The sequence below is a fragment of the Myotis myotis genome, unplaced genomic scaffold (assembly GCF_014108235.1).
Source record: "Myotis myotis isolate mMyoMyo1 unplaced genomic scaffold, mMyoMyo1.p scaffold_m19_p_4, whole genome shotgun sequence".
Lineage (NCBI taxonomy): Eukaryota > Metazoa > Chordata > Mammalia > Chiroptera > Vespertilionidae > Myotis > Myotis myotis.
Window position 1 is genome coordinate 95,778,468 of NW_023416346.1, and position 27,151 is coordinate 95,805,618.

Below are 27,151 nucleotides of genomic sequence, written 5' to 3' on the forward strand. Positions count from 1 at the left end.
GAAAGAGGTGAAGTACCAACTAATCCTAATGAGATACAAAGGATTGTAAAAAAAAATACTACTCCAAAAAACTGGACAACCTCAATGGAATGGACACATTTCTAGAAAAATACAAGCTTCCAAAACTCAATCAGGAAGAATCAAGCAACCTGAATAGGCCAATAACTACTGATGAAATTGAAACAGTGATCAGAAAGCTTCCAGCAAACAAAAGCCCTGGACTAGATGGCTTCACAGGGGAGTTTTACCAAACATTCAAAGAAGAACTAAAGCCAATCCTTCTCAGACTATTCCAAAAAATTCAAGAGGTAGGTACACTTCCAAGCTCTTTCTATGAAGCCAGCATTACCCTAATCCCAAAACCAGATAAAGACACTACAAAGAAACAGAATTACAGGCCAATATCCCTGATGAATATAGATACTAAAATCCTCAACAAAATTCTAACAAATCGGATCCAGCATTACATTCGAAAAATTATACCCCATGACCAAGTAGGATTTATTACAGGGATACAAGGCTGGTACAATATCCGCAAATCAATAAACGTGATACATCATATAAACAAATTGAGATACAAAAATCACATAATCATATCGATTGATGCAGAAAAGGCATTTGACAAAGTCCAGCACCCTTTTCTGATAAAAACGCTCAGCGAAGTGGGAATAGAGGGATCATAGCTCAACATAATAAAAGCCTTATATGACAAACCTACAGCCAACATCATACTCAATGCGCAAAAACTAAAACCATTTCCCTTAAGAACAGTAACAAGACAAGGATGCCTGCTTTCACCACTCTTGTTCAACATAGTAATAGAAGTACTAGCCATAGCGATCCTACAAGAAGAAATAAAAGGAATCCAAATTGGGAAAGAAGTAAAATTGTCATTATTCACAGATGACATGATACTGTACATAGAAAACCCTAAAGACTCCATCAAAAAATTACTAGACTTAATAAATGAATGTGGCAAAGTAGCAGGATACAAAATTAATGCCAAGAAATTTATGGCATTTTTATACACCAACAGTGAACTTACAGAAAGAGAAATTCCAAAAACAATCCCATTTACCACTGCACACAAAAAGTTAAGATACCTAGGAATAAACTTAACTAAAGAGATAAAAGGCCTGTACTCAGAACACTACAAGACGTTGAAAAAAAAGATAGAGGAAGACATAAACAGAAGTACATACCGTGTTCATGGATTGGTAGAATCAACATCATTAAAATGTCCATACTACCCAAAGCAATCTATAAATTCAATGCACTACCCATTAAAATACCAATGGCATATTTCACAGATCTAGAAAGAATTCTCCAAAAATTCATCTGGAATAAAAACAAAAATTCATTTGTCATTTGTTGATTTGTGGATGATAGCCATTCTGACAGGTGTGAGATGGTACCTCATTTTCGTTTTGATTTGCATCTCTCGGATGATTAGTGACTTTGAGCATGTTCTCATATGTCTCTCAGCCTTATGTATGTCCTCTTTCAAAAAGTGTCTATTTAGGTCCGTTGCCCAGATGAATTTTGATGTAGTCCTATTTTTTAATTTTCTCCTTTTACAAAGGATTGTAAAAATAAAAAAAAATACTATGAACAGCTCTATTTCAACAAACTGGACAACAGAGAAAAAAATGGACATATTCCTAGAAATATATGATCTTCCAAAATTCAATCAGCAAGAATAAAAAATCTGAATAGGCCGATAACTATGGAGAAAATTGAAGCAGTAAACAAAAAACTTTCAGCAAGCAAAAGCCCTGGGCCAGAGTGCTGCACAGGGGCATTTTCCCAAACATTCGAAAAACTAAAGCCTATCCTCCTCAGACTATTCCAAAAAATTCAAGAGGAAGGCACACTTCCAAGCTCTTTCTATGAAGCCAACATCACCTTAATCCCAAAAGCAGATAAAGCCACTATAAAGAAAAAGAATTACAGGCCAATATCCCTGATGAACATACATGCTAAAATCCTCAACAAAGACTGAGAAAGCACAGACCTGGCTTCCTGACCAGTGAAGTCCGCACTGGGCCTAGAGGTTGGCGGGAGGGTCAGGAGCCTGGTCAGCACACCCTGCAAGTAGGAGTCGAGCCCCAGAGACTCGAAGGAGAGCCGGGGAGAGAGGAGAGCAGGGGAGAAGCCCAGCCTAGGCCCTGCAGAGATGTCTGGCTGCGGAGCTTGTAGTTGCAGAGAGGTCACTGTGGCTGCAAGGCTCACCACTTCCTCGCTTGCCTCGGCGCTGAAAGGTAGGGAAGTAGTACTTCACCTGAGCCTTTGGGCCCAGGGTGTCCCGGCCGATGGTGGGGATCCCGGGGAAAAACCAGAGGCCTTCCCAGGAGAGAGTGAGGGATGCGCGGAGCTTCGCCTGGTACTCTACTTTCCCAGGAGAGTGGGGCTCTACCAACCTCTAGAGCAGCCAATTCTCAAATTGGAAGTAAACTGTGTTCCCCTGCTTGCGCACTCTCAAGCCTCCGGACTTGAGGGCCAAAATGGGGTCACTTCGCAGACACCCCAAGAAGCACAAAATGCTCCTCCTTTCGTTAAAAATGGCCCCAGACCCTACTCAAAGCTCCTCCAAAGACTGCTGTCTGCCCTGTTGCGATTCCTCTTCCGGAGCGCTCTGGTGGGGGACTGAGGGCAATGCCTGCACGGAGGCAGGTTTCAGAATACTTGCGCAAGGAAACTTCCCTGGCCGCTGGGGAGCAGCGGGGAGATAGGGAAATGGTTTGGTGCTCAGGTCTCAGCAGTTGTCATTACAACTGGACAGTCTCATAGTCTCTTCAGGGTGGCGCTGTTTGCGTTTCCCCTCTGTTTATCAGGAGCTGTGAAGTTGGCACTCCAGCCAGGAGGTTCCGGAAAAGAAACCATTTCTCTTCCCCGAATTTATGACTTTCACACTATGAGGCTGGATCCTGTTATAATAACTTAACTTCTAGACAGATCCATTTCACTTTGGGTTGACAGCTTATGACCCTTGGTTAAATTTTAAAAAGCCCCCTTTTCCTAAATTTTAGGTTAATTATAAAATTTTTATTGTTTACTAAATGTACATTTTTCTGACAGTTTATTTCACAGAGGAATTAAATGAGCATGTGGGCAGAAGCATTTGTAAAGTGATATATAAATGTAAAGCAGTGAATTTAGTCCCATGACCTTGTTAAACCTAAACAAGTACATGTCCCTATTCCAGGAATTTGAGTTGCAACCACTTGATAGTGACAGATTTAAAAGTATTTACTTGACATGTATTTGTTGGGGGCCTGCTAGGCTGTGTTGGCGCTGGAGGTAGAATGGTGAACAAGCCTCACCTTCAAGTTTAAATCCGGTACAGTAGACAAATAATATTGTTTCTCAGAATGGATAAAGTATATCTGTGTTCAAGGTCAATTTTAGAATTTCATATTTTTACATGACAAACAGCAAAATACTTTTCACATTGATTTAAGACTTTCCCAAGATATAATTACATAAAATGTTTATTTTTCATAGTAGAAAAGTCTAAAAGTCTATCATAATAAAGTTTATAATAATAAAGGACTTAAAAAAACACCAGGAGGATTATTTTTATTCAAAACTCCTGAAAAAAGGAAGAAAGGCAAAAGATAGAAATATCAGAATTGAACTTTAACTAGTTTATTCTTATAAAGAGAGTTAAGAATTTCAACAACATAATAAAAACAAAAGGAACTTGATCAAATTAGTCTTCTAACACAAAATTCTAAAATGAATTAAGAATAAAAAGGGACATTTGAGACCTCCTCTGAAGTACAGTGTTATTCTTTATTTCCATTGGTCTGTTAGACTTTAAATATGTTATATGGTAGTTTGAAAAATTATTTGGAAAATTAAATTGTCATTCTAGATACTGGATCTTTTTTCTTTTCCTGATGTCCTATGTGTACCCAGTTTAATGTGTTTTTCCTCATTAGATTCTTTGAATATGAAAACTATGGTAAAGAGAAATTTTAAATATTTTTTTCTACCCAGGTCACGTGTATTTTTAAATGTTAGTGTATATTTTAAAAAATGTACTTTACATGTATAAGTAAATTTGTTTTCTAAATTTGTGTATTCAGAAATGCTTGATTCCATTTAAGAGATTCTGAGTGGCAGTATTTGTTCTGAATTAGGCTGTAAGAACTGTAGGATCAGATTTGTGATTTCTGGCTGCTCTCTGTCCTTGTCTGTTTAAAAGGTGTTACCTCATGCCTTAACCGGTTTGGCTCAGTGGATAGAGCGTCGGCCTGTGGACTGAAGGGTCTCAGGTTCGATTCCAGTCAAGGGCATGTACCTTGGTTGCAGGCACATCCCCAGTAGGGGGTGTGCAGGAGGCAGCTATCGGATGTTTCTCTCTCATCGATGTTTCTAACTCTCTATCCCTCCCCCTTCCTCTCTCTGTAAAAACTCAATAAAATATATTTTTTAAAAATAAATAAATAAAAGTTGTTACCTCATGAAGGTGAAATGATATGAAGATGCTTAAACATGTCCATAATTTTCATGATTGTTACATAATATGCCTAGACTATAATTTTAATTCTCTCTTTCTCTGTAGTTCAGTGGTCCTCAACCTTCTGGCCCTTTAAATACAGTTCCTCATGTTGTGACCCAACCATAAAATTATTTTCGTTGCTACTTCATAACTGAATTGTTGCTACTGTTATGAATTGTAATGTAAATATCTGATATATGCAGGTTGGTCTTAGGCGTCCCCTGTGAAAGGGTCATTCACCCGCCAACAGGGTTGCAACCCACAGGTTGAGAACCGCTGCTGTAGTTAAATACAGTACAGTTTAAATAAGGAAAAGTGAATTAATGATACAATATCTTAAAACAAAAAAAAAAATCCTCAACAAAATTCTAGGAAATTGGATCCAGCATTACATTAGAATGATCTTACACCATGACCAAGTGGGATTTATTCCAGGGATGCAAAGATGGTACAATATCTGCAAATCAGTAAACATAATATATCACATAAACAAAGTGAGAAATAAAAATCACATTGCCATATCAATTGATGCAGAGAAAGCATTTGACAAAATCCAACACCGTTTCTTGATAAAACCCTCAGCAAGGTGGGAATAGAAGGACCACACCTCAACATAATAAAAGCCTTATATGACAAACCTACAGCCAACATCATATTCAATGGGAAAAAACTAAACTCATTTCCCCTAAGAACAGGAACAAGATAAGGTGGCCCACTCTCATCACTCCTGTTCAACATAGTACTGGAAGTGCTAGCTATAGTGATCAGACAAGAAGAAGAAATAAAAGGCATCCAAATTAGAAAAGAAGAAGTAAAACTGTCCTTATTCGCAGATGACATGACACTGTACATAGAAAACCCTAAAGACTCCATCAAAAAACCATTAGACTTAATAAATGAATTCAGCAAGGTAGCACAATACAAAATTAACACCCAGAAATCTATGGCTTTTTTATACACCAATAATGAACTTACAAAAAGAGAAATTTTAAAAGCAATCCCACTTACCATTGCAACAAAAAAATTAACATACCTATGAATAAACTTAACTAAGGAGGTAAAAGACCTGTACTCAGAAAACTACAGGATGTTGAAAAAAGAGATAGAGGGAGATATAAACAAATGGAACAGTATACCATGTTCATGGATTGGAAGAATCAACATCATTAAAATGTCCATATTACTCAAAGCATTCTATAGATTCAATGCACTCCCCATTAAAATACCAACTGAAGCCAAAGCCGGTTTGGCTCAGTGGATAGAGCGTCGGCCTGCGGACTGAAAGGTCCCAGGTTCGCTTCCGGTCAAGGGCATGTACCTTGGTTGCGGGCACATCCCTAGTAGGAGATGTGCAGGAGACAGCTGATCGACGTTTCTAACTATCTCTCTCCCTCTCTCTCTGTAAAAAATCAATAAAAAATATTTTAAAAAATACCAACTGCATATTTCACAGACCTAGAACAAACTCTCCAAAAATTCATCTTGAATAAATAAAGACCAAGAATAGCTGCAGCAATCCTGAGAAAGAACAAGGTAGGAAGATCTCAATACCAGATATCAAGCTACACTACAAAGCCACTGTTCACTAAACTGCCTGGTACTGGCACAAGAACAGACATATAGACCAATTAACAGAACAGAGAACCCAGAAATTGACCCAAGACAGTATGCTCAACTAATATTTCACAAAGGAGTCAAGAGCATACAATAGAATCTAGACCAGCCGTGGGCAAACTACAGCCCGCGGGCCGTTTGAAATGAATAAAACTATTGGGAAAAAAAAGACCATACCCTTTTATGTAATGATGTTTACTTTGAATTTATATTAGTTCACACAAACACTCCATCCATGCTTTTCTTCCGGCCCTCCGGTCCAGTTTAAGAACCCATTGTGACCCTCGAGTCAAAAAGTTTGCCCACCCCTGAATTCTAGACAGTCTCTTCAATAAATGGTGTTGGGAAAATTGGACAGATACATGCATAAAAATGAAACTAGACCACCAACTTACACTATACACAAATATAAACTCAAAATAGATGAAGGACTTAAACATAAGATGGGAAACCATACAAAACTTAGAGCAAACCACAGGCAGCAAAATATCAGACATTTGTCGTAGCAGTATCTTTACCAATAGAGCTGCTACCACATTAGAAATTAAGGAGAAAATTTAAAAAATAGGACTACATCAAAATAAAAATCTTCTGCCCAGCAAAAGAAACCATCAACAAAACTACGAGAAAATCCACTTCATCGGAGAACATATTTGCCCATATTATCTCTAATAAGGGTATAATCTCCAAATTTTACAGGGAACTCATACAACTTAACAAAAGGAAGATAACCAACTCTATCCAAAAACGGGCAAAGAGCCTACATAGATACTTTCCAAAAGAGGACATACAGAAAACCAAGAGACATATGAAAACATGCTCAAAGTCACTAATCATCCGAGAAATGCAAATCAAAACAACAATGAGATACCATCTCACACCTGCCAGAATGGCTATCATCAACAAACCACCAAAGACAAGTGATGGCAAGGATGTGGAGAAAAAGGAACCCTTCTGCACTACTGGTGGGAATACATATTGGTACGAATGCAGACTGGTGCAGCCACTGTGGAGAACAGTATGTAGTTTCCACAAAAAAACTAAAAATGGAACTCCCATTTGATCCAGTGATCCCACTCCTAGGAATATATCCCAAGAAATCAGAAACACCAATCAGAAAATATATATGCACCCCTATGTTCATAGCAGCACAATTTACAATAGCAAAGATTGGAATCAGCCTAAGTGCCCATCAGCAGACAAATGGATTAAAAAACTGTAGTATATCTACACCAGGGGTCCTCAAACTACGGCCCACGGGCCACATGCAAATACAAATATTGTATTTGTTCCCGTTTTGTTTTTATACTTGAAAATAAGATATGTGCAGTGTGCATAGGAATTTGTTCATAGTTTTTTTTTAAACTATAGTCCGGCCCTCCAATGGTCTGAGGGACAGTGAACTAGCCCCCTGTTTAAAAAGTTTGAGGACCCCTGATCTACACAATGGAATACTATTGTGCTGTAAAAAAGAAGGAACTCTTACCATTTGCAACACCATGGATGGGTCCAAAGAGTATTATGCTAAGTGAAATAAGCCAATGAGAGAAAGATACATGCCACATGATCTCACTTATTTGTGGAATATAGTGAACAATATAAACCAATGAACAAAAATAGATCCAGAGACAGAGAAGCATCGAACTGTGACACCTCAAAGGGAAAGCAGGAGAATGGGTTGTGGGGTAAGAGATCAACTAAAGGACTTGTATGCATGCATATAAGCATTACCAATGGACACGGTCACTAGAGGGTGAGGGCATGTGCTGGGGGTGCGTGTGGCCAGAAAGAAAAATAATATTGTAATAGCTATGTACAGGCCAGTGGGGAGGTACTTAAAATATTAGGAGGACCACTCTATAAAGTAGTATATGATTGTCTAACCACTATGTTGTGCACCTGAAACTAATACAGAATAATATTTAATGTGAACTATAATGGGAAAAAAAGATGGAAAATTGTATATGTTTTTCATAAAAAAAGAATACATGAGCCTACAATATATCTGTCTTTAGGAGGAAGAAGAAGGTGGGCATCAGGCATGCTGCTAACTCAGGGGTTAGCAATAAATACCCTTTGGTCCTCAAAAAAAATGTTTTCAGGAATAAAAATTTCATACAATTACTACGGAATTCCTCATCTTAAAAGTCTGTATTAACGTATTTTTAACCTCTGTGATTCAAACTTAGTATCTTGATATGAACACTTCTATAAAAAAATGACTAAGATGCCCTGGTTGGGTGGTTCCCTTGGCTGGAGCATCATCACATACAACAAAAAAGGTTTCAAGTTCAACTCCTTCTAAGGGCACATACCTAGGTTGTGGGTTTTATCCACAGTCGGAGCGGGTACGGGAGGCAATCCATCAAAAACTAGCATTGATGTCTCTATCTTGCTCTCCCCCTCTTTCCCTCCCTCCCCCAATCCCTTCCTCCCTCCAAATTTTAAAAATAAAAATAATAAATAAATAAATATAAAAACATACTCTTAGGTGAGGATCATTTTTAATTTTTTAATAAAAATTTAAAGGGCCTGGCTGGTGTGGCTCAGTTGGTTGGGTATCATCTCATGCACCACACAATATCGGTTGGGTATCATCTCATGCACCACACAGTATCGGCCTGTAGACTAAAGGGTCCTGCACTTGATTCAAGTCAAGGTCATGTATCTCAGTTGCAGGTTTCATCCCTGGCCCTGGTGAAAGCACATGCAGGAGGCAACTAATAGATGTGTCTATCTCATATTGATGTTTCTCTCTCTCTGCCTCTCCCCCTCACTTTCATTCTATCTAAAAAATCAATGGAGCCCTAACCGGTTTGGCTCAGCGGATAGAGCGTCAGCCTGCGGATTGAAGGGTCCCAGGTTCGATTCCGGTCAAGGGCATGTACCTGGGTTGCGGGCACATTCCCAGTAGGGGGCGTGCAAGAGGCAGCTGAATCGACGTTTCTCTCTCATTGATGTTTCTAACTCTATATCCCTCTCCCTCTCCCTTCCTCTCTGTAAAAAATCAATGAAATATATTTTTAAGGATCATACCTCAACATAATAAAAGCCATATATGGCAGGCCCACAGCCAACATCATACTCAATGGACAAAAACTAACACCATTTCCCTTAAGAACAGGAACAAGACAGGGATGCCCACTCTCACCACTCCTGTTCAACATAGTACTGGAAGTGTTAGCCATTGCAATTCGGCAAGAAGAAGAAATAAAAGGCATCCAAATTGGAAAAGAGGAAGTAAAATTGTCCGTATTTGCAGACAACATGATATTATACATACAAAACCCTAGAGACTCCATCAAAAACCTACTAGACTTAATACATGAATTTGGCAATGTACCAGGATACAAAATTAACCCCAAGAAATCTGAGGCATTTCTATACACCAATAGTGAACTTTCAGAAAGAGAGATTATAAAAACAATCGCGTTTACCACTGCACCAAAAAAATTAAGCTACCTAGGAATAAACTTAACTAAAGAGGTAAAAGACCTCTACTCAGAAAACTACAGGGCGTTGAAAAAAGATATAGAGGAAGACATAAACAGATGGAAGAACATACCGTGTTCATGGATTGGTAGAATCAACATCATTAAAATGTCCATACTACCCAAAGCAATCTATAAATTCAACGCACTTCCCATTAAAATACCAACGGCATACTTCACAGATCTAGAACGAACTCTCCAAAAATTCATCTGGAATAAAGAAAGACCCCGAATAGCTGCAGCAATCCTAAAAAAGAACACAGTAGGTGGGATCTCAATACCAAATATCAAGCTGTATTACAAAGCCACTGTTCTCAAAACTGCCTGGTACTGGCACAAGAATAGGCATATAGATCAATGGAATAGAATAGAGAGCCCAGAAATCAGCCCGAACCAATATGCTCAATTAATATTTGACAAAGGAGGCAAGAACATACAATGGAGCCAAGATAGTCTCTTCAATAAATGGTGCTGGGAAAATTGGACAGATATATGCAAGAAAATGAAACTAGACCACCAACTTATACCATACACAAAAATAAACTCAAAATGGATAAAGGACTTAAATGTACGACAGGAAACCATAAAAATTCTAGAAGAATCCAAAGGCAACAAAATCTCAGACATATGCCGAAGCAATTTCTTCACTGATACAGCTCCTAAGGCACTTGAAACTAAAGAAAAAATGAACAAATGGGACTACATCAAAATAAAAAGCTTCTGCACAGCAAAAGAAACCATCAACAAAACAACGAGAAAACCCACTGTGTGGGAAAACATATTTGCCAATGTCATATCTGATAAGGACCTAATCTCCAAAATTTCTAAGGAACTCATACAACTTAACAAAAGGAAGATAAACAATCCAATCAAAAAATGGGCAAAGGACCTAAATAGACACCTTTCAAAAGAGGACATTCAGAAAGCCAAGAGACATATGAAAACATGCTCAAAGTCACTAATCATCCGAGAGATGCAAATCAAAACAACAATGAGGTACCATCTCACACCTGTCAGACTGGCTATCATCAACAAATCAACAAACGACAAGTGCTGGAGAGGATGTGGAGAAAAAGGAACACTTGTGCACTGCTGGTGGGAATGCAGACTGGTGCAGCCACTATGGAAGACAGTATGGAGTTTCCTTAAAAAACTGAAAATGGAACTCCCATTTGACCCTGTGATCCCACTTCTAGGAATATATCCCAAGAAACCAGAAACACCAATCAGAAAGGATATATGCACCCCTATGTTCATAGCAGCACAATTCACCATAGCTAAGATCTGGAAACAGCCTAAGTGCCCATCAGTAGATGAATGGATTAGAAAACTGTGGTACATCTACACGATGGAATACTATGCTGCTCTAAAAAGGAAGGAACTCTTACCATTTGCAACGTCATGGATGGAACTGGAGAGCATTATGCTAAGTGAAATAAGCCAGTCAATGAAGGAAAAATACCACATGATCTCACTCATTCATGGATAATAGAGACCATTATAAACTTTTGAACAATAATAGATACAGAGGCAGAGCTGCCTCAAACAGATTGTCAAACTGCAGCGGGAAGGCCGGGGAGGGTTGAGGGGCAGGAGGTAGGGGGGTAAGAGATCAACCGAAGGACCTGTATGCATGCATATAAGCATAACCAATGGACATAAGATACTGGGGATAGGGGAGGCCAGGGGATTGTCAAGGGCGGAAAAAGGAAAAAAAAAAAGGACACATATGTAATACCCTTTGTAATACTTTAAGCAATAAAAAGGAAAAAAAAAAAATCAATGGAAAACTATCCTCGGTGAGGATTAATAAATAAATAAATAAATAAATAAATAATCCAACCACACTGAAAGAGAAATTATGAGAAAAACTATAGAGTATTACTATACCCAGTTAAGCATTTTTCAGTTATAAAACAAATATATGTATGTGTGTAGCAGGGGAGAATATCTATATAAAAAATCTCAGCTTTTAATAAAAATTCAGGTTAAAAAAAAGAATGCTTATTTAGAAAAATACCTAGCAATATGATTTTTCTCTTAAAAGCTCAGTTTTAAAAATGTCACACCATGTAAAAATACAAATTAAGAATATTCCAAAAATAATTCTTTTTACAGGAGGAATGGATTCTTCAATAATCATTTTAGTATGCAACCTCTAAAGATAAGGTTTGGTTTAATGATCCACAACACTAACAATGGGGAGAAACCAAGATGGCGGCATAGGTAATCAACTGAAATTGCTGCCTCACACAACCACTTCAAAACTACAACTAAAAGACAAAACAGACACAACCCTAACAATGTTAAACATGGACACAATACCATCTTATTGCTGGGACTAATTGACAGTAAAACATAGAACATTCTTAAAAATTTCTTGTTCAAAATATTTCTATTAAAATTTAAAACATTAAGGAATCATAACGCATTTTCAATACCAGGCTAATTGTAGAATTGTAACAATAATAAAAAATTATGTGAATAAATGTCTTTTCAATGAAAGAACCAATTTAAAACACAATTAAAAGGGATTCAAAAGACAACACTAAAATAATGGTACATTTGCCCGGCCAGTGTGACTCAGTGGATGAACATCAACCTATGAAGCAGAAGGTCAAGTTCAATTCCTGGTCAGAGCACATGCCTGGGTTGTGGACTCGATCCCCAGTAGGGGGCGTGCACGAGGCAGCCAATCAAAGATTCTCATCATTGATGTTTCTCTCTCTCTCCCAATTCCTTCTTCTCTGAAATCAATAAAAATTTAAAAATAAAAACGAATGTGGTACATTCAAATAACTTACTGTAACAGTACATGTATAATTTAAATAATCTGACAAACTGGTATTATTATTCCCCTTCCAAAAAGTACATAAATCTTAATCTATAAAATATAAAGTAAATTCTCAGTTATAGAAAATTCAAAAGATAAAGGTAGTCTACTGCTTATATTTTTTAAAGGCTCGACCAAAAGTAATGAAAGTTAAACTGCCAATCAATCCATAATATTTTTTCATTGTTTACTAAATATATGTAATTATACAGAAATAATTTACAAGTTAGAGCTATCAAATCTGAATGATGCCATCTAATTGTAGGCTAAATAGAAACTTATTTATTCATACCCAATAACATGTTCAGGACATGGCTAAGTCTTTTATATTGACCTCAAAAGCTATCACTGCTTTAAAATAGAGAAGTTAAATAAGAGTGAAATCTGTTATAAAACTTTCACAATACTATTTAAGTACATAGGTTATATCTAAGTATGTTATATAAAATAAATGTTTTGGGAATTATAAAGTATTTACTTCCTCAATTTCAGAAATACCAAAATATCTTTGGCTATAAACTAGCCTGCATTATCTCAATTCCAACAAATTCTTTCAAGTGTCATAAAAAGATGCATTATAATTAAAATCAAATGCTTGAACAAGGAAAAAGTTTTACAGCCCAGCCAGCAGGGCTCAATGGTTGACTGTCGACCTATGAACCAGGAGATCACGTTTGATTCCAGGTCAGAGCACATGCCAAGGTTGTGGGCTAAATCCCCAGTGTGGGTCATGCAGGATGCATCTGATCAAGGATTCTCTCTTATCATTGATGTTTCTATCTCTCCCTCCCTCTCCCTTCCTCTATGATATAAACAAAAATATTTTTAAAAAACTTATTATAATTACTAAATTTCTGCAACACCAAAATGTATATTTTTTGCATATCTGACAAAAAAAATAGGTATGATTCTGATTCATTTACACTGGAAGGCTATTGTTTTGTTGGCTGGTGTCATTTTTTTTATTTGACAATCAAAAGGAAAAGAGGTCAATACTCCTGACTTAGTCAGGTATTGCATGTTTTAAAAATTCTTGCAGCACACCAGCATGCCACAGCACACTGTTGGAAAATCATTGGGTATGTGTATATTATAAAAGCACATTAAACTGAGTATAATGAAAAATATGCTCAAGATAAAAATTGAATTCTTCTCAAAATACTCAAAAGGGTTATATTTTTTATTTTTTAACCACAACATAAGATGGAATTGTATATACCTTCAATAAAATACTTGCCAGTTACAGAGAGATGTAATAAAGTACTTAAAAGATGAAAATGATGTTTATATTTTGACAAGCTCTAAAACAAATAAAAAATTATTATACCTTAATGATACTCTCAATTGGTGGCTAGATATGAAATTAAGTTCATCACTCACATTAAAATTATAGCATGTTTTAAACATTCTTAGCCTTTCAATAACATTTGAGGCCTCATGTTTTGCAGGAAAACAAACAGTAGCATAAATAAGTGAAAAGGAATTAAAGAATTTTAAAATAATACATTTTTAAATGCTTTCATAATCTCTCTGTGATCCTGTACTACATAAATCCCTGATGAATACAATATATGTCCTTACCATCCCATTCTGGACCCCACACCTATCCCATAAAATAATTGGTTATATAATAAAAAAAAGAAAATAGCACTAGCTGGTTTGGCTCAGTGGATAAGAGTGTCTGCCTGCGGACCAAAGGGTCCCAGGTTCGATTCCAGTCAAGGGCACATATTTTGGTTGCAGGCTCCTCCCCAGCCCCGACCCTGGTCAGGGCATGTGCAGGAGGCAACCAATTGATGTGTTTCTCTCACATTGATGTTTCTCTCTGTCTTTCCCTCTCTCTTCTATTCTCCCTAAAAATCATTGGAAAAATAACCTCAGTTGAGGATTAACAAAAAATAATAAGTAGCAAGCAGCATCTGTCTTTGTATACATCTATTCAAAGTGCAAAATAAAACTGTTCATTTACCCTAATAACAATGTTTTCCTGCTAATTAGGAGAATGCTGATCTTTGAAACAGAAAAAACTATCAGCATCTGCAAGACATAAAACAAAGCTAGAATAACAGCTATCCTTAGAAAATTATGACACAAAAATTACATATATATTTTCATGTTTTCTTAACATTACAGCTTACTATTCAGAATAAATGGATGGTTAACATAGTGTTCTTTAATAAAACCTATCAAGTTTATCAGCTTTTAGAGACTTAGAATTAATCAGAGAAAGCTTCATCCAACATTTTCATTTTAGAGATCAGAAAATTTTGGCAAAGAGTAGTTAAGTCACTTGACCAAGATTACAGAGACAGTTGTTATAAAAATTAGAAGTCAGATATTCTTATTCCTATTATTTCAAAATTCCATCCACTTCACCACACTTGGCTGAACATTATGAATGTGGGGTATACTGTAGTCCAGGGAAAGGTTTAAAAGACATGTAAAAACTTTACGGTATATTCTTTAATATTATGTTGTTGTTTTTTATTCTCCATTGCTGGGATATGAGCGTGCCTTTGCATGTTTCTCTTCTCCCAGCCATCCTTAGCTAATAATATCTGTACAGGCTATACTGTTCACATTTACACTTATTGTTTAAGTCTTATTAAAGTTAATAGTATCATACTATTTCTATTTTATTTGAAAAATAGTTAAAATCTGTATCAGTCTGGACACTTTGTAAATTGATACTAATTTTACAAGCAATTTCTTAATCTTAAATATCTGAGTAATGTCCCTTTTTTTTTTACCTTGAACAGATTTTAATAAATAGGACTACCATAATGGATAGCAATTAAAAACAATACTCAGCCCTGACCAGTGTGGTTCAGGGTCAAGAGTTCGATTCCAGATCAAGGGCAGGTACCTGGGTTGCAGGTTGGATCCCAGGCTCCCTGTAAGGGTGTGCGCAGGAGGCAACCAATGTGTCTCTTTCACACTGATGTTTTTCTCTCTCTATCTGTCTCCCTCTCTCCTCCTCCCTCCCTCCTTCCATCCTTACCTTCTACTCTTTTTAAAAATCAATGGAAAAAATACCCTCACTTGAGGATTTTTTAAAAATCAAACATTAAGGAGAAAGATGTCTGTTGTCACCAATTTGAGATAATTCACTTTCATCAATAAAATAATCTGTAAGAATTAAAAATTCTCAAAAATTAGCAGTTTACATAAAAATATAAAATTGACAGTGCTATACATATTTATATCACACCCTATGCTAGGTGTGTCAATATTTATATTTACTTTCTCTTAAAGTTTCTGAGTTTTAGCCTATTTTCTGGCCTTTCTTTCAAACTTGAGGAAAGACCATGAGCAGTCTTTCTAATGCACTCCTGGTTTTTACAACCAGCTTGAGGTTCTGTTGCTGCTGTTTGTGCCCACATCTAGGGTGTGTTATTATCTTTTTAAAGTCCTTACAGATAGAACCATACCTATTCTCAGGATCATTGTCATCATCATCATCATCATCCACTGTGACAGGCACTGATTTAGATAAGTCTTCATCTCCTTGAAGGGAAAAAAGCATACTCAAAATTAGTTTTATGTTATCTACATAAGTAAAACCATGTAAAATAAAACAGAAAGCCTAAAACTTTAATAACAACTAGTTGGTTCTAAACTGTATTCTGGGGTCCAAAACATGATTTAAAAGAATTTATAAGCAAGCACATGGATAATTTAAAAAGTGCCAGTAGTAAAATGATAAATAAGTTGGATCTTATGTATTTCAAAGTTCCTTTCCAGAGCACAAGGGTTTTACTGCACATCCTTCAGGTAGCATGTCTTTATCATTTACCATCACATTAGCATAAGTTTCTTACTAAATAAGCTATGTTCATAGTGATCCATTGTAAGTTTAAGGCTAACATATAATTTTTTTCTGTATTACTGAAGAATAGCAAAATTGCTATCAATATTTTGGTGGTACCAAATAATTTCAAATATATTTGAATTTGTATAATATTGAGTAGAAATATACAGACACATTCAAGTACAGTAAAACTTATGTCCTTATAAAGAGCTACTCTTCTACCCTTTGATTAAAACTCTAAAGACATTAACATTTGGCATTTCATTATATGTAAAATGTGCCTCAAACACAAACTTAAATATTAAACTCTCATTAATACTATATATGCTGAAGTAATTAGGAAAAAGTATGCTGATGTTTATTATTTCTTTTGAAATGCATCCAAAATTTCAAGAGCATTGCATTGAGTGAAAAAAAGCCAATCTCAAAAGGTTACATGCTTCATGATTCGTCTCAAAATAACAAACACAAAAATCAGATAAGTTGGTAGGAGTTAATACGGGGTGGGGGGATAAAGAAGGAAGCTGTGCATAAGGTATAGCACAAGGAAAACTTGTGGTAATGGGACAGTTCAATATCTTGGTTGTAATTTACAAAGCTACACACGATACAATCTCATAGAACTATATTTATACATACATGCATACATACATACACAAAAGAATAAATGCATGTAAAACTGGTGAATCTAAATAAATCTTTCATTTCCTGGTTTTGACATTGTACTACAGTTATGCAAGATGTTACCAGTAGGAGAACAGTAGAATATCCAAAATCTCCCTGTACATTTTTTTGATTGAAAATTCCTGTGAATTTATAATTATTTCAAAATAAACAGTTAAAAGGGCACACAAAAGTTAGTTACATTGATGGATAGAAGAATATATAAATAGATATCTTGAAAAACAGTACTCTTTACATATGCAAATATAGTACAATATTAACAAAAGAAACTTTTCAACATATTAAATTTTTTTCATAATAACATATTTGAAAAAAATGTTGGAGAGAAAAAAATCCACAAAGAATGCAGACAGCTACATGTTCATGATAGGAATACAGAAAGGCAAAATTAAATACAGAAAAGAAAAAATAAATCTCACAATATCCTAGCAAACTCAGAATACTTCATTCAAGCAGACCAATCTTCAAATGAATTATCACTAGTAATACTACTTCTTTACTATAAATTTGACCCATTCTTTAAACTAGTGTTTAAATGCTATCTGTTTACCACCAATAGTTAGATTAAGTAGCTCACTTGCTAATTATCACACAGCCCCATTCTACTTCTATATCTTTTTCTGATATTTTTTAATGATTTATCTATGTCTGTCTTGCTCATTAAACTGCAATCTCCTAGCACCGTGTTCTTAATCTTGGTTGCTTATGCCATTCCCAAGCCCCAATTTCTTTTTTTCTTTTTATAATGAATCTTTATTTCTGTAAAAAGAATCTGAGTTTCTAAAAGGCAGTACAGATATGCTAGGAGATAATACATGCTTTTCATAACCTCAGTATGAAATATATGGTATATCTGTATACACACTATTGCCTTCATAGATGAAAACCGTAATCAGTAACACTGACGTACAGCAAATTAAATTGTATAGAGTTCAGTTTACAAAGAAATATTTCTACTCCCCTCTACAAGCCCCAATTTTTACAAAAATGTTGTACCATGTACTAGGATACCCAACTACTGCTGAATAAATTAGAATCCTCTAAATTCTTGAGAACAGGTGAGGCTTTTTAAGAGTTCATAAAAATTGTCGCCTAAATTAACTTGGACATAGTAGGGGAACAAATAAATATAGCTTGCTTATATATGCATGCAAGCAAATTCTTAAAGAATGCCACTTTAAAAAAAATAAAAAGAATACCACTTTTATCATTGGCTTATATCCAAACTTATCTTGAAAAACAGTACTTTTTACATAGTGCTTGTATTAAATACCCTTCAGATTCTTTTCACCTTAAGTATTTCTTTGACAAAGTCCATTTTTTAGATTTGTTAAACTCCCTAGAAAATTTACCTTTTTTCATCTAAAATAATCAGTTCCAAAAATATCCAGGGTAAACAAAATCTGAACAAGGCTTATGAGACCGAATAGTTGAGAGATTGGCATCTGCTGAAATTCTGAATTCTTAAGGTTTCTCTGGACATACATATGAGAAAGGATTCACCTCCCCATCAGGACACTGGTCCTTCAGAATAAAGTTACATAAGTCCAAACAGAACACAATGATCTAGACTAGGGCTGGGTTAAGAAATTATTGGGAAATGCCCCCTTTGCGTATTTGCCATATGTTGCCACCTCTTCTTAAGATCTGATGAACACATATTGCATATTACACTAGGTATTAATAGTTCCAAACATGAAAGATATATCCTAGATATCCTCATGTGTCATATATAATTAGATTTGGGGAAATGAAAATCAGTATTTGAAATCAAACATGTTGATTTTGCTAGGGAAGCTGTTTAATCATGAAAAACAGTTCTCCAAAGTTTAAGATTTGTTCAATAGCCTAAATTTGCTAATGAGAATACTCCATGTAACTACAATTTATTATTCTTATACTCTAATCCTTAATAAGAGTTTCCTTAAGTAGCCTGATAACAAAAACATTGATTTGGGAGGAAAACCAAGATGGTGGCATAGGTAAACACCTGAAATTGCTGTCTCAAACTACCACTTCAAAAATACAACTAAAAGACAAAACGGACATCATCCAGAACCACAGGAAGGCTGGCTGAGTGGAAATTCTACAATTAGAAGGAAAGAGAAAAGCACACTGAGACTCAGAGGAGGTGCGTGCGGAAAGGGCTGGCAACTGAGGATGCGGTTGTCTTTTTCAATTGGGAGGGAGACACAAGCTCCCGACTGCTCTGAACTCCAGTTTCTGGCAAGTCTCTGGGGATCCAGACTCATACGGGGAGAAACTGGACTGTCTGGCAGCAGGCGGAACTCGAGGGCAGCTTTCTCTCAGAGGTGCTTGAAGCAATTACCAAGGGACACTGAGACCCGGAACTTCTTAGGGCAGGGCTGAGGATCAAGCCATAGCTTTTCGCTCCGCCCTGTTGATTTCCTGAGACTCCGACCCACACAAGCTGTGCACAGAGGCTTTTGCATATGAATGGCCTGGCTCTTTGCAACCTAAAATTACCTAACAAACTGCAGCTGGGTCAGAGAGACCCAGAACATCCAAAAGAAGGCCCAAGGCTCCACAGCAGCTTGCATTGCTTCACAGCTGGGCCTCATCTGGGCACCTCCAAAACCCAAACAAAGAAGAGGAATCTGCAGATCTCTCCGTAGCTCCTGCTGGGTAGCCTCAGGCAGAAGCTAAATTAGCACCTCCTTAGAGAAGCAAGTGCCAGTGTACCCAGTGGTCAGAGTGGGACCATCCAGATTACAACTCCTCACATCCATAAGGGACACACTCAGGGGGCAGACTCAGTGAGCACCAAAGCCCCATTGAAGCAAGTCTTGCCCCAGAAGGGTGTCTCCAGCACAGAAGTTCTCCCACCATAGACACAGCTGATTCTCACAGCCAATTGGCCTGGAGGTCAATTCCTCCCAGTGATACCTACAACAATCAAGGCTTAACTACAACAAGACTGTGCACACAGCCCACAAAGGGGTGCACCACAGAGTGTCCACCTCAGGTAACTGGGGAGGCTGTGCCACTGGGCCCTATAGGACATCTATCACTGAAAGCCACTCTATCAACACAGGGAAACAGCCAAAATGTGGAGACAAAGAAACAGGTCACAAATGACAGAAATGGAGGAAAGCAAACTACTGGATATAGAGTTCAAAACCAGAATTTTAAGGTTTTTCAAAAATTTTTAGAAACCGCGGATAAATTTAGTCAGACCCTCAATAAATCTAGTGAGACCCTCGAGGATATGAAAAAAAAAAACAACTAGAAATTAAGCATACACTGACTGAAATAAAGAATATTATACAGAGATCCAACAGCAGACTGGAGGATCGCAAGAATCAAGTCAAAGAAATAGGAAGAACCAAAAAAAACACCCAACCAGAAAAGCAAAAAGAAAAAAGAATTCAAAAATATGAAGATAGTGTAAGGAGCCTCTGGGAAAACTTTAAGCATACCAACATCCGATTATAGGGATGCCAGAAGAAGAGAGAGCGCATTATATTGAAAACCTATTTAAAGAAATAATGACAGAAAACTTCCCCTACCTGCTGAAAGAAATAGACTTACAAGTCCAGGAAGGGTAGAGAACCCCAAACAAAAGGAATCCAAAGAAGAACCCACCAAGACACATCATAATTAAAATGCCAAGGGCAGCCAAAACCGATCTGGTTCAGTAGATAGAGCATCGGCCTGCAGACTGAAAGGTCCCAGGTTCGATTCCGGTCAAGGGCATGTACCTGGGTTGCGGGCACATCCCCAGTGGGATGTGTGCAGGAGGCAGCTGATCAATGTTTCTCTCTCATCGATGTTTCTAACTCTCTATCTCTCTCCCTTCCTCTCTGTAAAAAATCAATAAAATATATTTTTTAAAAAATGCCAAGGGCAAAAGACAAAGAGAGAATATTAAAAGCAGCAAGAGAAAAACAGTTAGTTACCTACAAGGGAGTACCCATACGACTGTCAGCTGATTTCTCAACAGAAACTATGCAGGACAGAAGGGAGTGGCAAGAAATATTCAACGTGATGCATAGCAACAACCTACAACCAAGATTACTTTACCCAGCAAAGCTATCATTCAGACTTGAAAGTCAGATAAAGAGCTTCACAGATAAGAAAAAACTAAAGGAGAGTTCATCACCACCAAACTAGTATTATATGAAATGCTGAAAGGTATCCTTTAAGAAGAGAAAGAAGAAAAAGGTAAAGATAAAAATTATGAACAACAAATACATATCTATGAACAAGTGAATCTAAATATCAAGTGAATAAAAAATCTGAGAAACAGAATAAACTGGTTAATATAATAGATTCAGGGGCATAAAAAGGGAGTGGACTGATAATTCTCAGGAGAAAAGGTTTGTGGGGGGGTGAGGGAAGAGACTGGACAAAAATCGTACACCTATGGATGAGGACAGTGGGGGGGGGGGGTAAGGGCAGAGGGTGGGGTTGGAACTGGGTGGAGGGGAGCTATGGGGGCAAAAAAGAGGAACAGCTGTAATAATCTGAACAATAAAGATTTTTTAAAAAAGAGAGGGAAGGAATAACTGTAGAAAAAAATGGAGTACTCCAATTTGAACAACAAAGCGATGGTTGCAAAATAACATATTTGCCTAAAATATTGTCAATCAATGCTAACTTTGAATATTTATATAATCTATCTGGTATAAAAATAAAAAACTGAGACAAAAACAAACATACATTGATTTGACAAAGTAACTATGAGATTGTATTTTGTTTCCAATTTTGATTGAATTTATTAAGGTGACATTAGTTGATAAAATTATATAGGTTTCAGGGATACTATTCTACAATACATAGTCTGTATACTGTAGTATATTCTTACCACCCAAAGTGAAGTCTCCTGCCATCACCATGTATCCCCCTTTTATCCTCTTCTACCTGCCCCTGATCCCCCATTCCCTCTGATAATCACCCTACTGTTGTTGCCTGTGTCTACAAGGTTTTTTGGGGGGTTTTTTTTGCTTAATCCCTTCACTTTTTCACCCAGCCTCCCAAACCCCTTCTCTCTAATAGCTCAGTCTGTCTTCTGTATCTATGAATCTGTTTCTATTTTGTTTGTTAGTTTATTTTATTCATTAGATTCCAAATATATGTGAAATCATATGGTACTTGTCATCTCTGACTGGCTTATTTCACTTTACCTAACACTCTCTAGGTCAATCCATGCTATCACAAAGAGTAAGATTTCCTCCTTTTTTTACAGCTGAGAGCATTCCATTTTGTAAATGTACCACAGCTTTTTTTATCCACTCATCTACTGATGGGCACTTGGGCTGCTTCCAGGTCTTGACTATTGTAAATAATGCTCCATTCTGAGACTGTGTTTTGAATGCAAATCCACAATCTCTTATACATAATTCTGAAATCCAAAAAGTTCTCAAACTCAGAAGCTATATAAGGTAGTGCCAAAGTTCATTTGGCAGCAAAACCTAATTTGAACTGTTTATTCTTCTAAGTATTAGTGTTCTTATGCTTTGCTGCAGAAATACCAATATGTTTGATAATGTGTTGCCTCAGGCCCTAATGGAGCTATAGTACAGCATGTCCCCCAAAAATGTATACACACTTTTAACAGATGATAGCTCAATTTTGAAAATGAAATATATTTAATAAACACTGCATTTATAATTATTCAAAGTGTGTATATATTTTTTTGGGAAAGCCTATATATGGCAATTACTCTATATTACCTTTCTGAAACACAAACAGCTGAAAATTCTGAAACACATTAGGCCAAAGAATTTCAAAAAGTGAGGACCTGTAGTTACAATAGCCATACAGGCAGAGTTCCATCTAAGCATGTAATAATACAGCGGAGCATTAAACTGAGTATACTGTGCATATCACACTTGGTTTTCAAATCAACTCATTAGATAAGCACTCCATAAAAGGAATTTAAAGTTTTATTATAAAACAAGATTCAAGTAAATTCCACTAAAATCTAAATGGGATAAATGGAAAATCCTAGCATAAAGAATGAAAGGAGCCCTGGCCGGTTTGGCTCACTGGATATAGTGTCAGCCTGGGGACTGAAGAGGCCTGCGTTCGATTCCGGTCAAGGGCATGTACCTTGGTTGTAGGCACATCCCCAGTAGGGGGTGTGCAGGAGGCAGCTGATCGATGCTTCTCTCTTATCGATGTTTCTAACTCTCTATCCCTCTTCCTTCCTCTTTAAAAAATCAATAAAATGTATTTTTAAAAAAAGAATGAAAGGAAACTTGAAACATTCAACCTATGTTGAGAACACAGTTTTAAGTAAAATCTACTTTATAAAATTTTTAAGATTGGAGGGGGGGAAAGAGGGGCTGAGGTGGAAAAGCATATAGTGGGGTTAAATGGTGGTGGAAAAAAAGAAAACAAAAAAAAATAAGATAATGAAAATTATTTTTATAAGTATTATTGGGGGGAGGTGAAGTATCATTGACCAGTTGACCCAAACCCTAATAGTCCTAGTGCACTATCTCATAAGGCTAGGGAAATCCATCTACTTTTTGGATTTCTTTCTTCCTTTAGCTTGTTAGTATTAAAGACAGAAACATCTGTTCATGTCATTAGAAAATAACTGATAAGCATCTGCAAAGAGTTTCAATGAAGTAAATTTAATTTTTTCAGAAAATAGCATAGGACACAAAGTTACTCTGGCTAATTAAAAAAATCCTATGCATGGTAAGACAGTTACCGATCATATTAATAAATACCTACTGAAATACTGGTGCCAGTCTGATTTTCCTTAATAAATGACTGCTAATTACTTCAGAGAAAAATCATTAAACATTGATAAAAAATTTTTGTTATTTACCAAAAAAACTCTGTTTAAAATACCTTCCAATGATGGCATAAAAATAAATGGAGAAAGGCTTTCTAGGAAATCTGTAAAGAATTTTTAAATTATATTTTCCTAAACAGTAACCTTGCATTTGATTGGCTTCGAGAAAAGTTAAATAATGTAGTTATTCAAGAGGGAGTAAGTACAAATTACACATTTCTGAATTTATCTTTGCATACCTGAAGATTGACAAAATCCAGTATGTGAAGACAGGACTAAATTTTCAGTCACAGGCATAATTTTCTGCTCATCACTGCTGCCCTCGCCTACAGAATTCTGAGCATCATCTCCTATATCAGAAGAAGATGAGGAAATAATTTCAGCTTGCTTCCTTTTAGTGCTTGTTCTGATGGAGTTTCTCATTTTCTCCTTGACATTGCCTGTCTTCTTTTTAGTGGAAGTTCTTTGCTTCTTCAACTTTTTATTATCTTCAGAACTTTCCTCAGCATCTGAAGATGATGAGCCACTTCGTACTTCCTTGGGATTTCTCTTTGAATTTAAATTTCGTCTTTCCCTCAATTCTATTCTTTTCAATTTCTTATCAGAAGAATCATGACTTTCTTTCATGGAATATTTCTCGGTATCAGATGATGAAAAATCTTGTCTCTTCCTTGATCTCTTTTCAGACAAATTGCACCTTTTCTTATCTCTTCTGAATCCTGCATTCCTACACCTTTTTTCTTCTGAAGAACCACAACTATCTCTTTTCCCTATTAACTTCTCAGCACTAACAGATAATTCATCCTTCTTTTTAGAAGTTTTACCTTTTATTTTTTTACTTTTCCTTTCTCCATCAGTTGTGTCATTCTTATTTTGTTTTATTCCTTCAGAAAAATGACAAATTTCTTCTCCCTCAGGTAATATCTCAGTGCCATCAGATGATGATTCATACTGTTGCTCCATCTTAATTACTTTTTTCTTCAAGTCTGTAGTTTTCTTTTCTTTTTCTTCAGTCCCCTTTTTGCTCACCTTTTTATCATCTTCAGAAGAGTCATCACTGTGCTCTGTCTTTGAGAACTTCTGAGCAATATCAGATAAGCTACCCTGGACTTTCTTACAGGTTTTAGTTTTCAGAAGCTTACACTTTGCTTTAGTTTCAGCAACCTTTTTGTCCTCTGGAGAACTACAACTCTCCTCTTTCCCAGAAGAAGGCTTATCAGAGGAAACACCTGGCTGCTGCTTCTTAGAGAGTCTACCTTTTAATTCCAAGATGGTTTTGTCATTATCAATTGTGCCTTCTGCTGAAGAAAAACTCTCTCTCTCTTGTTTCCTTTCAGCATCATCAGATGACCCTTCTTGTGCAGCCTTCAAACTTTGCTGCCCTTGGTTATTCATTTCTTTTTTACTATGTTTTTCATCTTCCGAAGAATCATAATCTTTTTTATTTGGAACTCTGTTTTTGGATGTTCTAGCAGCTCCAATTTTACTCATGCTCTTTATCTCTTTTTCTAATTCTGAGTCATAATTGGAAGATTCAGACTGATTTTCTCGTTTCTTTTTAGAAATTATAGACCTTTTAGCGGATTTGCCTTTTTTAATATCAAAATCTGAGCCAGAAGTAGAACTTTTTCGTTTTCTTTTTCCTTTATCATCTTTCCCTGTTTGAGACTTTAAATCATACAAAGTCTTCTCATGATTTATATGAGTGTCATTAATGTCAGTATCTGAAGAAGAACTATGACTCACTCTGGATACCTCTTTGAGGATTGTTAGCATTTCATCAGAATCTGAATTTTGATCCATAATCTCTGTCTGCCTAAGTTTAGACAATTTATTAGTTTTAGGATTATCTGTAACACTGTCAGAAGAATTCTCCTTATCTTTTTTTCTCATTGGACCTGACAGTTTTTGTTTATTCTTAACTGTTTCATTAATTTCTTCATCGGAATTAGAAATCACAGGGTTGGTTTCTGGCTGTCGCCTCAAGGGTGTAGTCTTTACACGTGGGGATCTTCGAAGATCAGATTCTTCTGAAGGTAATAAAACTTCACATTCAAGCAAAAGTGCATCATCATTTTTTTCCTGTCCAAGTCCACAGTTCTCTGGCTTGGGGCTCAGACCAGAACTTTTATAGCCATCTTTATCTTGTAGAACTTCCTGACAATCAGCACCTTTAATTGGGGAATTAGAAAGGGAAACAGGGGTAAGTTTAACAAATAATTCTTTTGTTACTTTAGCTGTAGTTTTTGATTTAATACCTCCTCTGTTGTCTTTTGAAGTAATATTTAATTTTACAGAAGAACTCTCTAGTTCTTGCTCAGTGCTACTGCTGCCATCTCCCTGGTGATCAGCTGAACTCTGAACTTCCATAGCAGTCTCAAGATTTTCAAAAATGTCTTCTGGAACTGAGGAAGGAACAGATACAATATCCATGTCTAAGTCTTCAGAAGTGTTAGCAGGTTCATACTGAGGTTCTTCTTTTTTATCAGATTTCTCATGTTCACCACTGGTACTTTTATTTGCTCTTTGTTCCGCTACTGGAGTACTCTGATCCATGTGCTCACTGTCTACTTGCTTTTTTGACAGTTTGGCTTCTGATTTTGAAATATCCTTCCTTTCCAAAGCACAGGGTTTTTCTCCTTTTCGTGCTTTTGTTTCACACTTAGCATCTATAACTTTATGCTCTTTGGTATTTTTCTCTTTGTTTACAGCATCCAAACCTCGAATCTCTGTATTCAAATTTTCTTCTAATGCAAGATGAGCTTTCCTGATATCAGCCAACACAGATTTAAAAGCCTTAAGCTGACGTAACTTTGTAGCAGAATCAATTTCTAAATTATCTGTTGACTGCTTCAAAAACTTAACATAACTAGAGTTCATGTTGGCTGTGGTCTCAATCAATTTTTTTGCCTTCTTAATCATCTCTTTGGGCACAATTAGTGCTGAATAAGAATAGGTTACAGAACCAGAACATGAATCACCTAATTTCTTTTCTTGTCCATTACAATTTGAACTATTTTTCTTTGGAGAAAATCTGGGTGTATGGTCACATACTTTATTATTCTTTTCATTGTCAACTTTTATCTTCTTCTTATTTTGTTGCAACAACTGTTCTAAATTTTCAAATACGCTGTTACATGCAGTAACCAAGTCCAACAAAGGCTCCGGGTGACAAATGTAGCAATACCATTGATTGTTTTCATCCATTATGGTAGACAGCTCTTTTCGGCCAAGGTTACGCAGAATGCATTTCTTACAGAAGGCATTATGGCAAAAATCACAACAAATCAGGTTTCCACCTTCTGCACACCATCTGAAATTATTAAAAATTAAAATATTACTCCCAAATGAAACTCATTTTACATTATTAAAACAATTTAAGCCCAGCTGGTGTGGTTCAGTGACTGAGCATCGACCTGTGAACCAGGTCACCATTTGA

The 27,151-nt window shown here is 36.4% G+C and overlaps 1 protein-coding gene across 9 annotated transcripts in view; it reads right to left on the minus strand.

Annotated features, from left to right (window-relative positions):
* Window positions 1-27,151, minus strand: part of ATRX (ATRX chromatin remodeler) — a 310,126-nt gene that overhangs the window by 176,726 nt on the left and 106,249 nt on the right. For 8 of the 9 annotated variants that reach the window (XM_036306108.1, XM_036306107.1, XM_036306101.1 and 5 more), the window contains 2 exons: window positions 23,952-27,025; window positions 15,877-15,952 (listed from right to left, as the gene is read on the minus strand). In XM_036306108.1, coding sequence (XP_036162001.1) covers window positions 15,877-15,952; window positions 23,952-27,025 — 3,150 coding nt within the window. The remainder of the gene's footprint in view (window positions 1-15,876; window positions 15,953-23,951; window positions 27,026-27,151) is intronic. The other variant, XM_036306102.1, reaches the window with a different exon arrangement.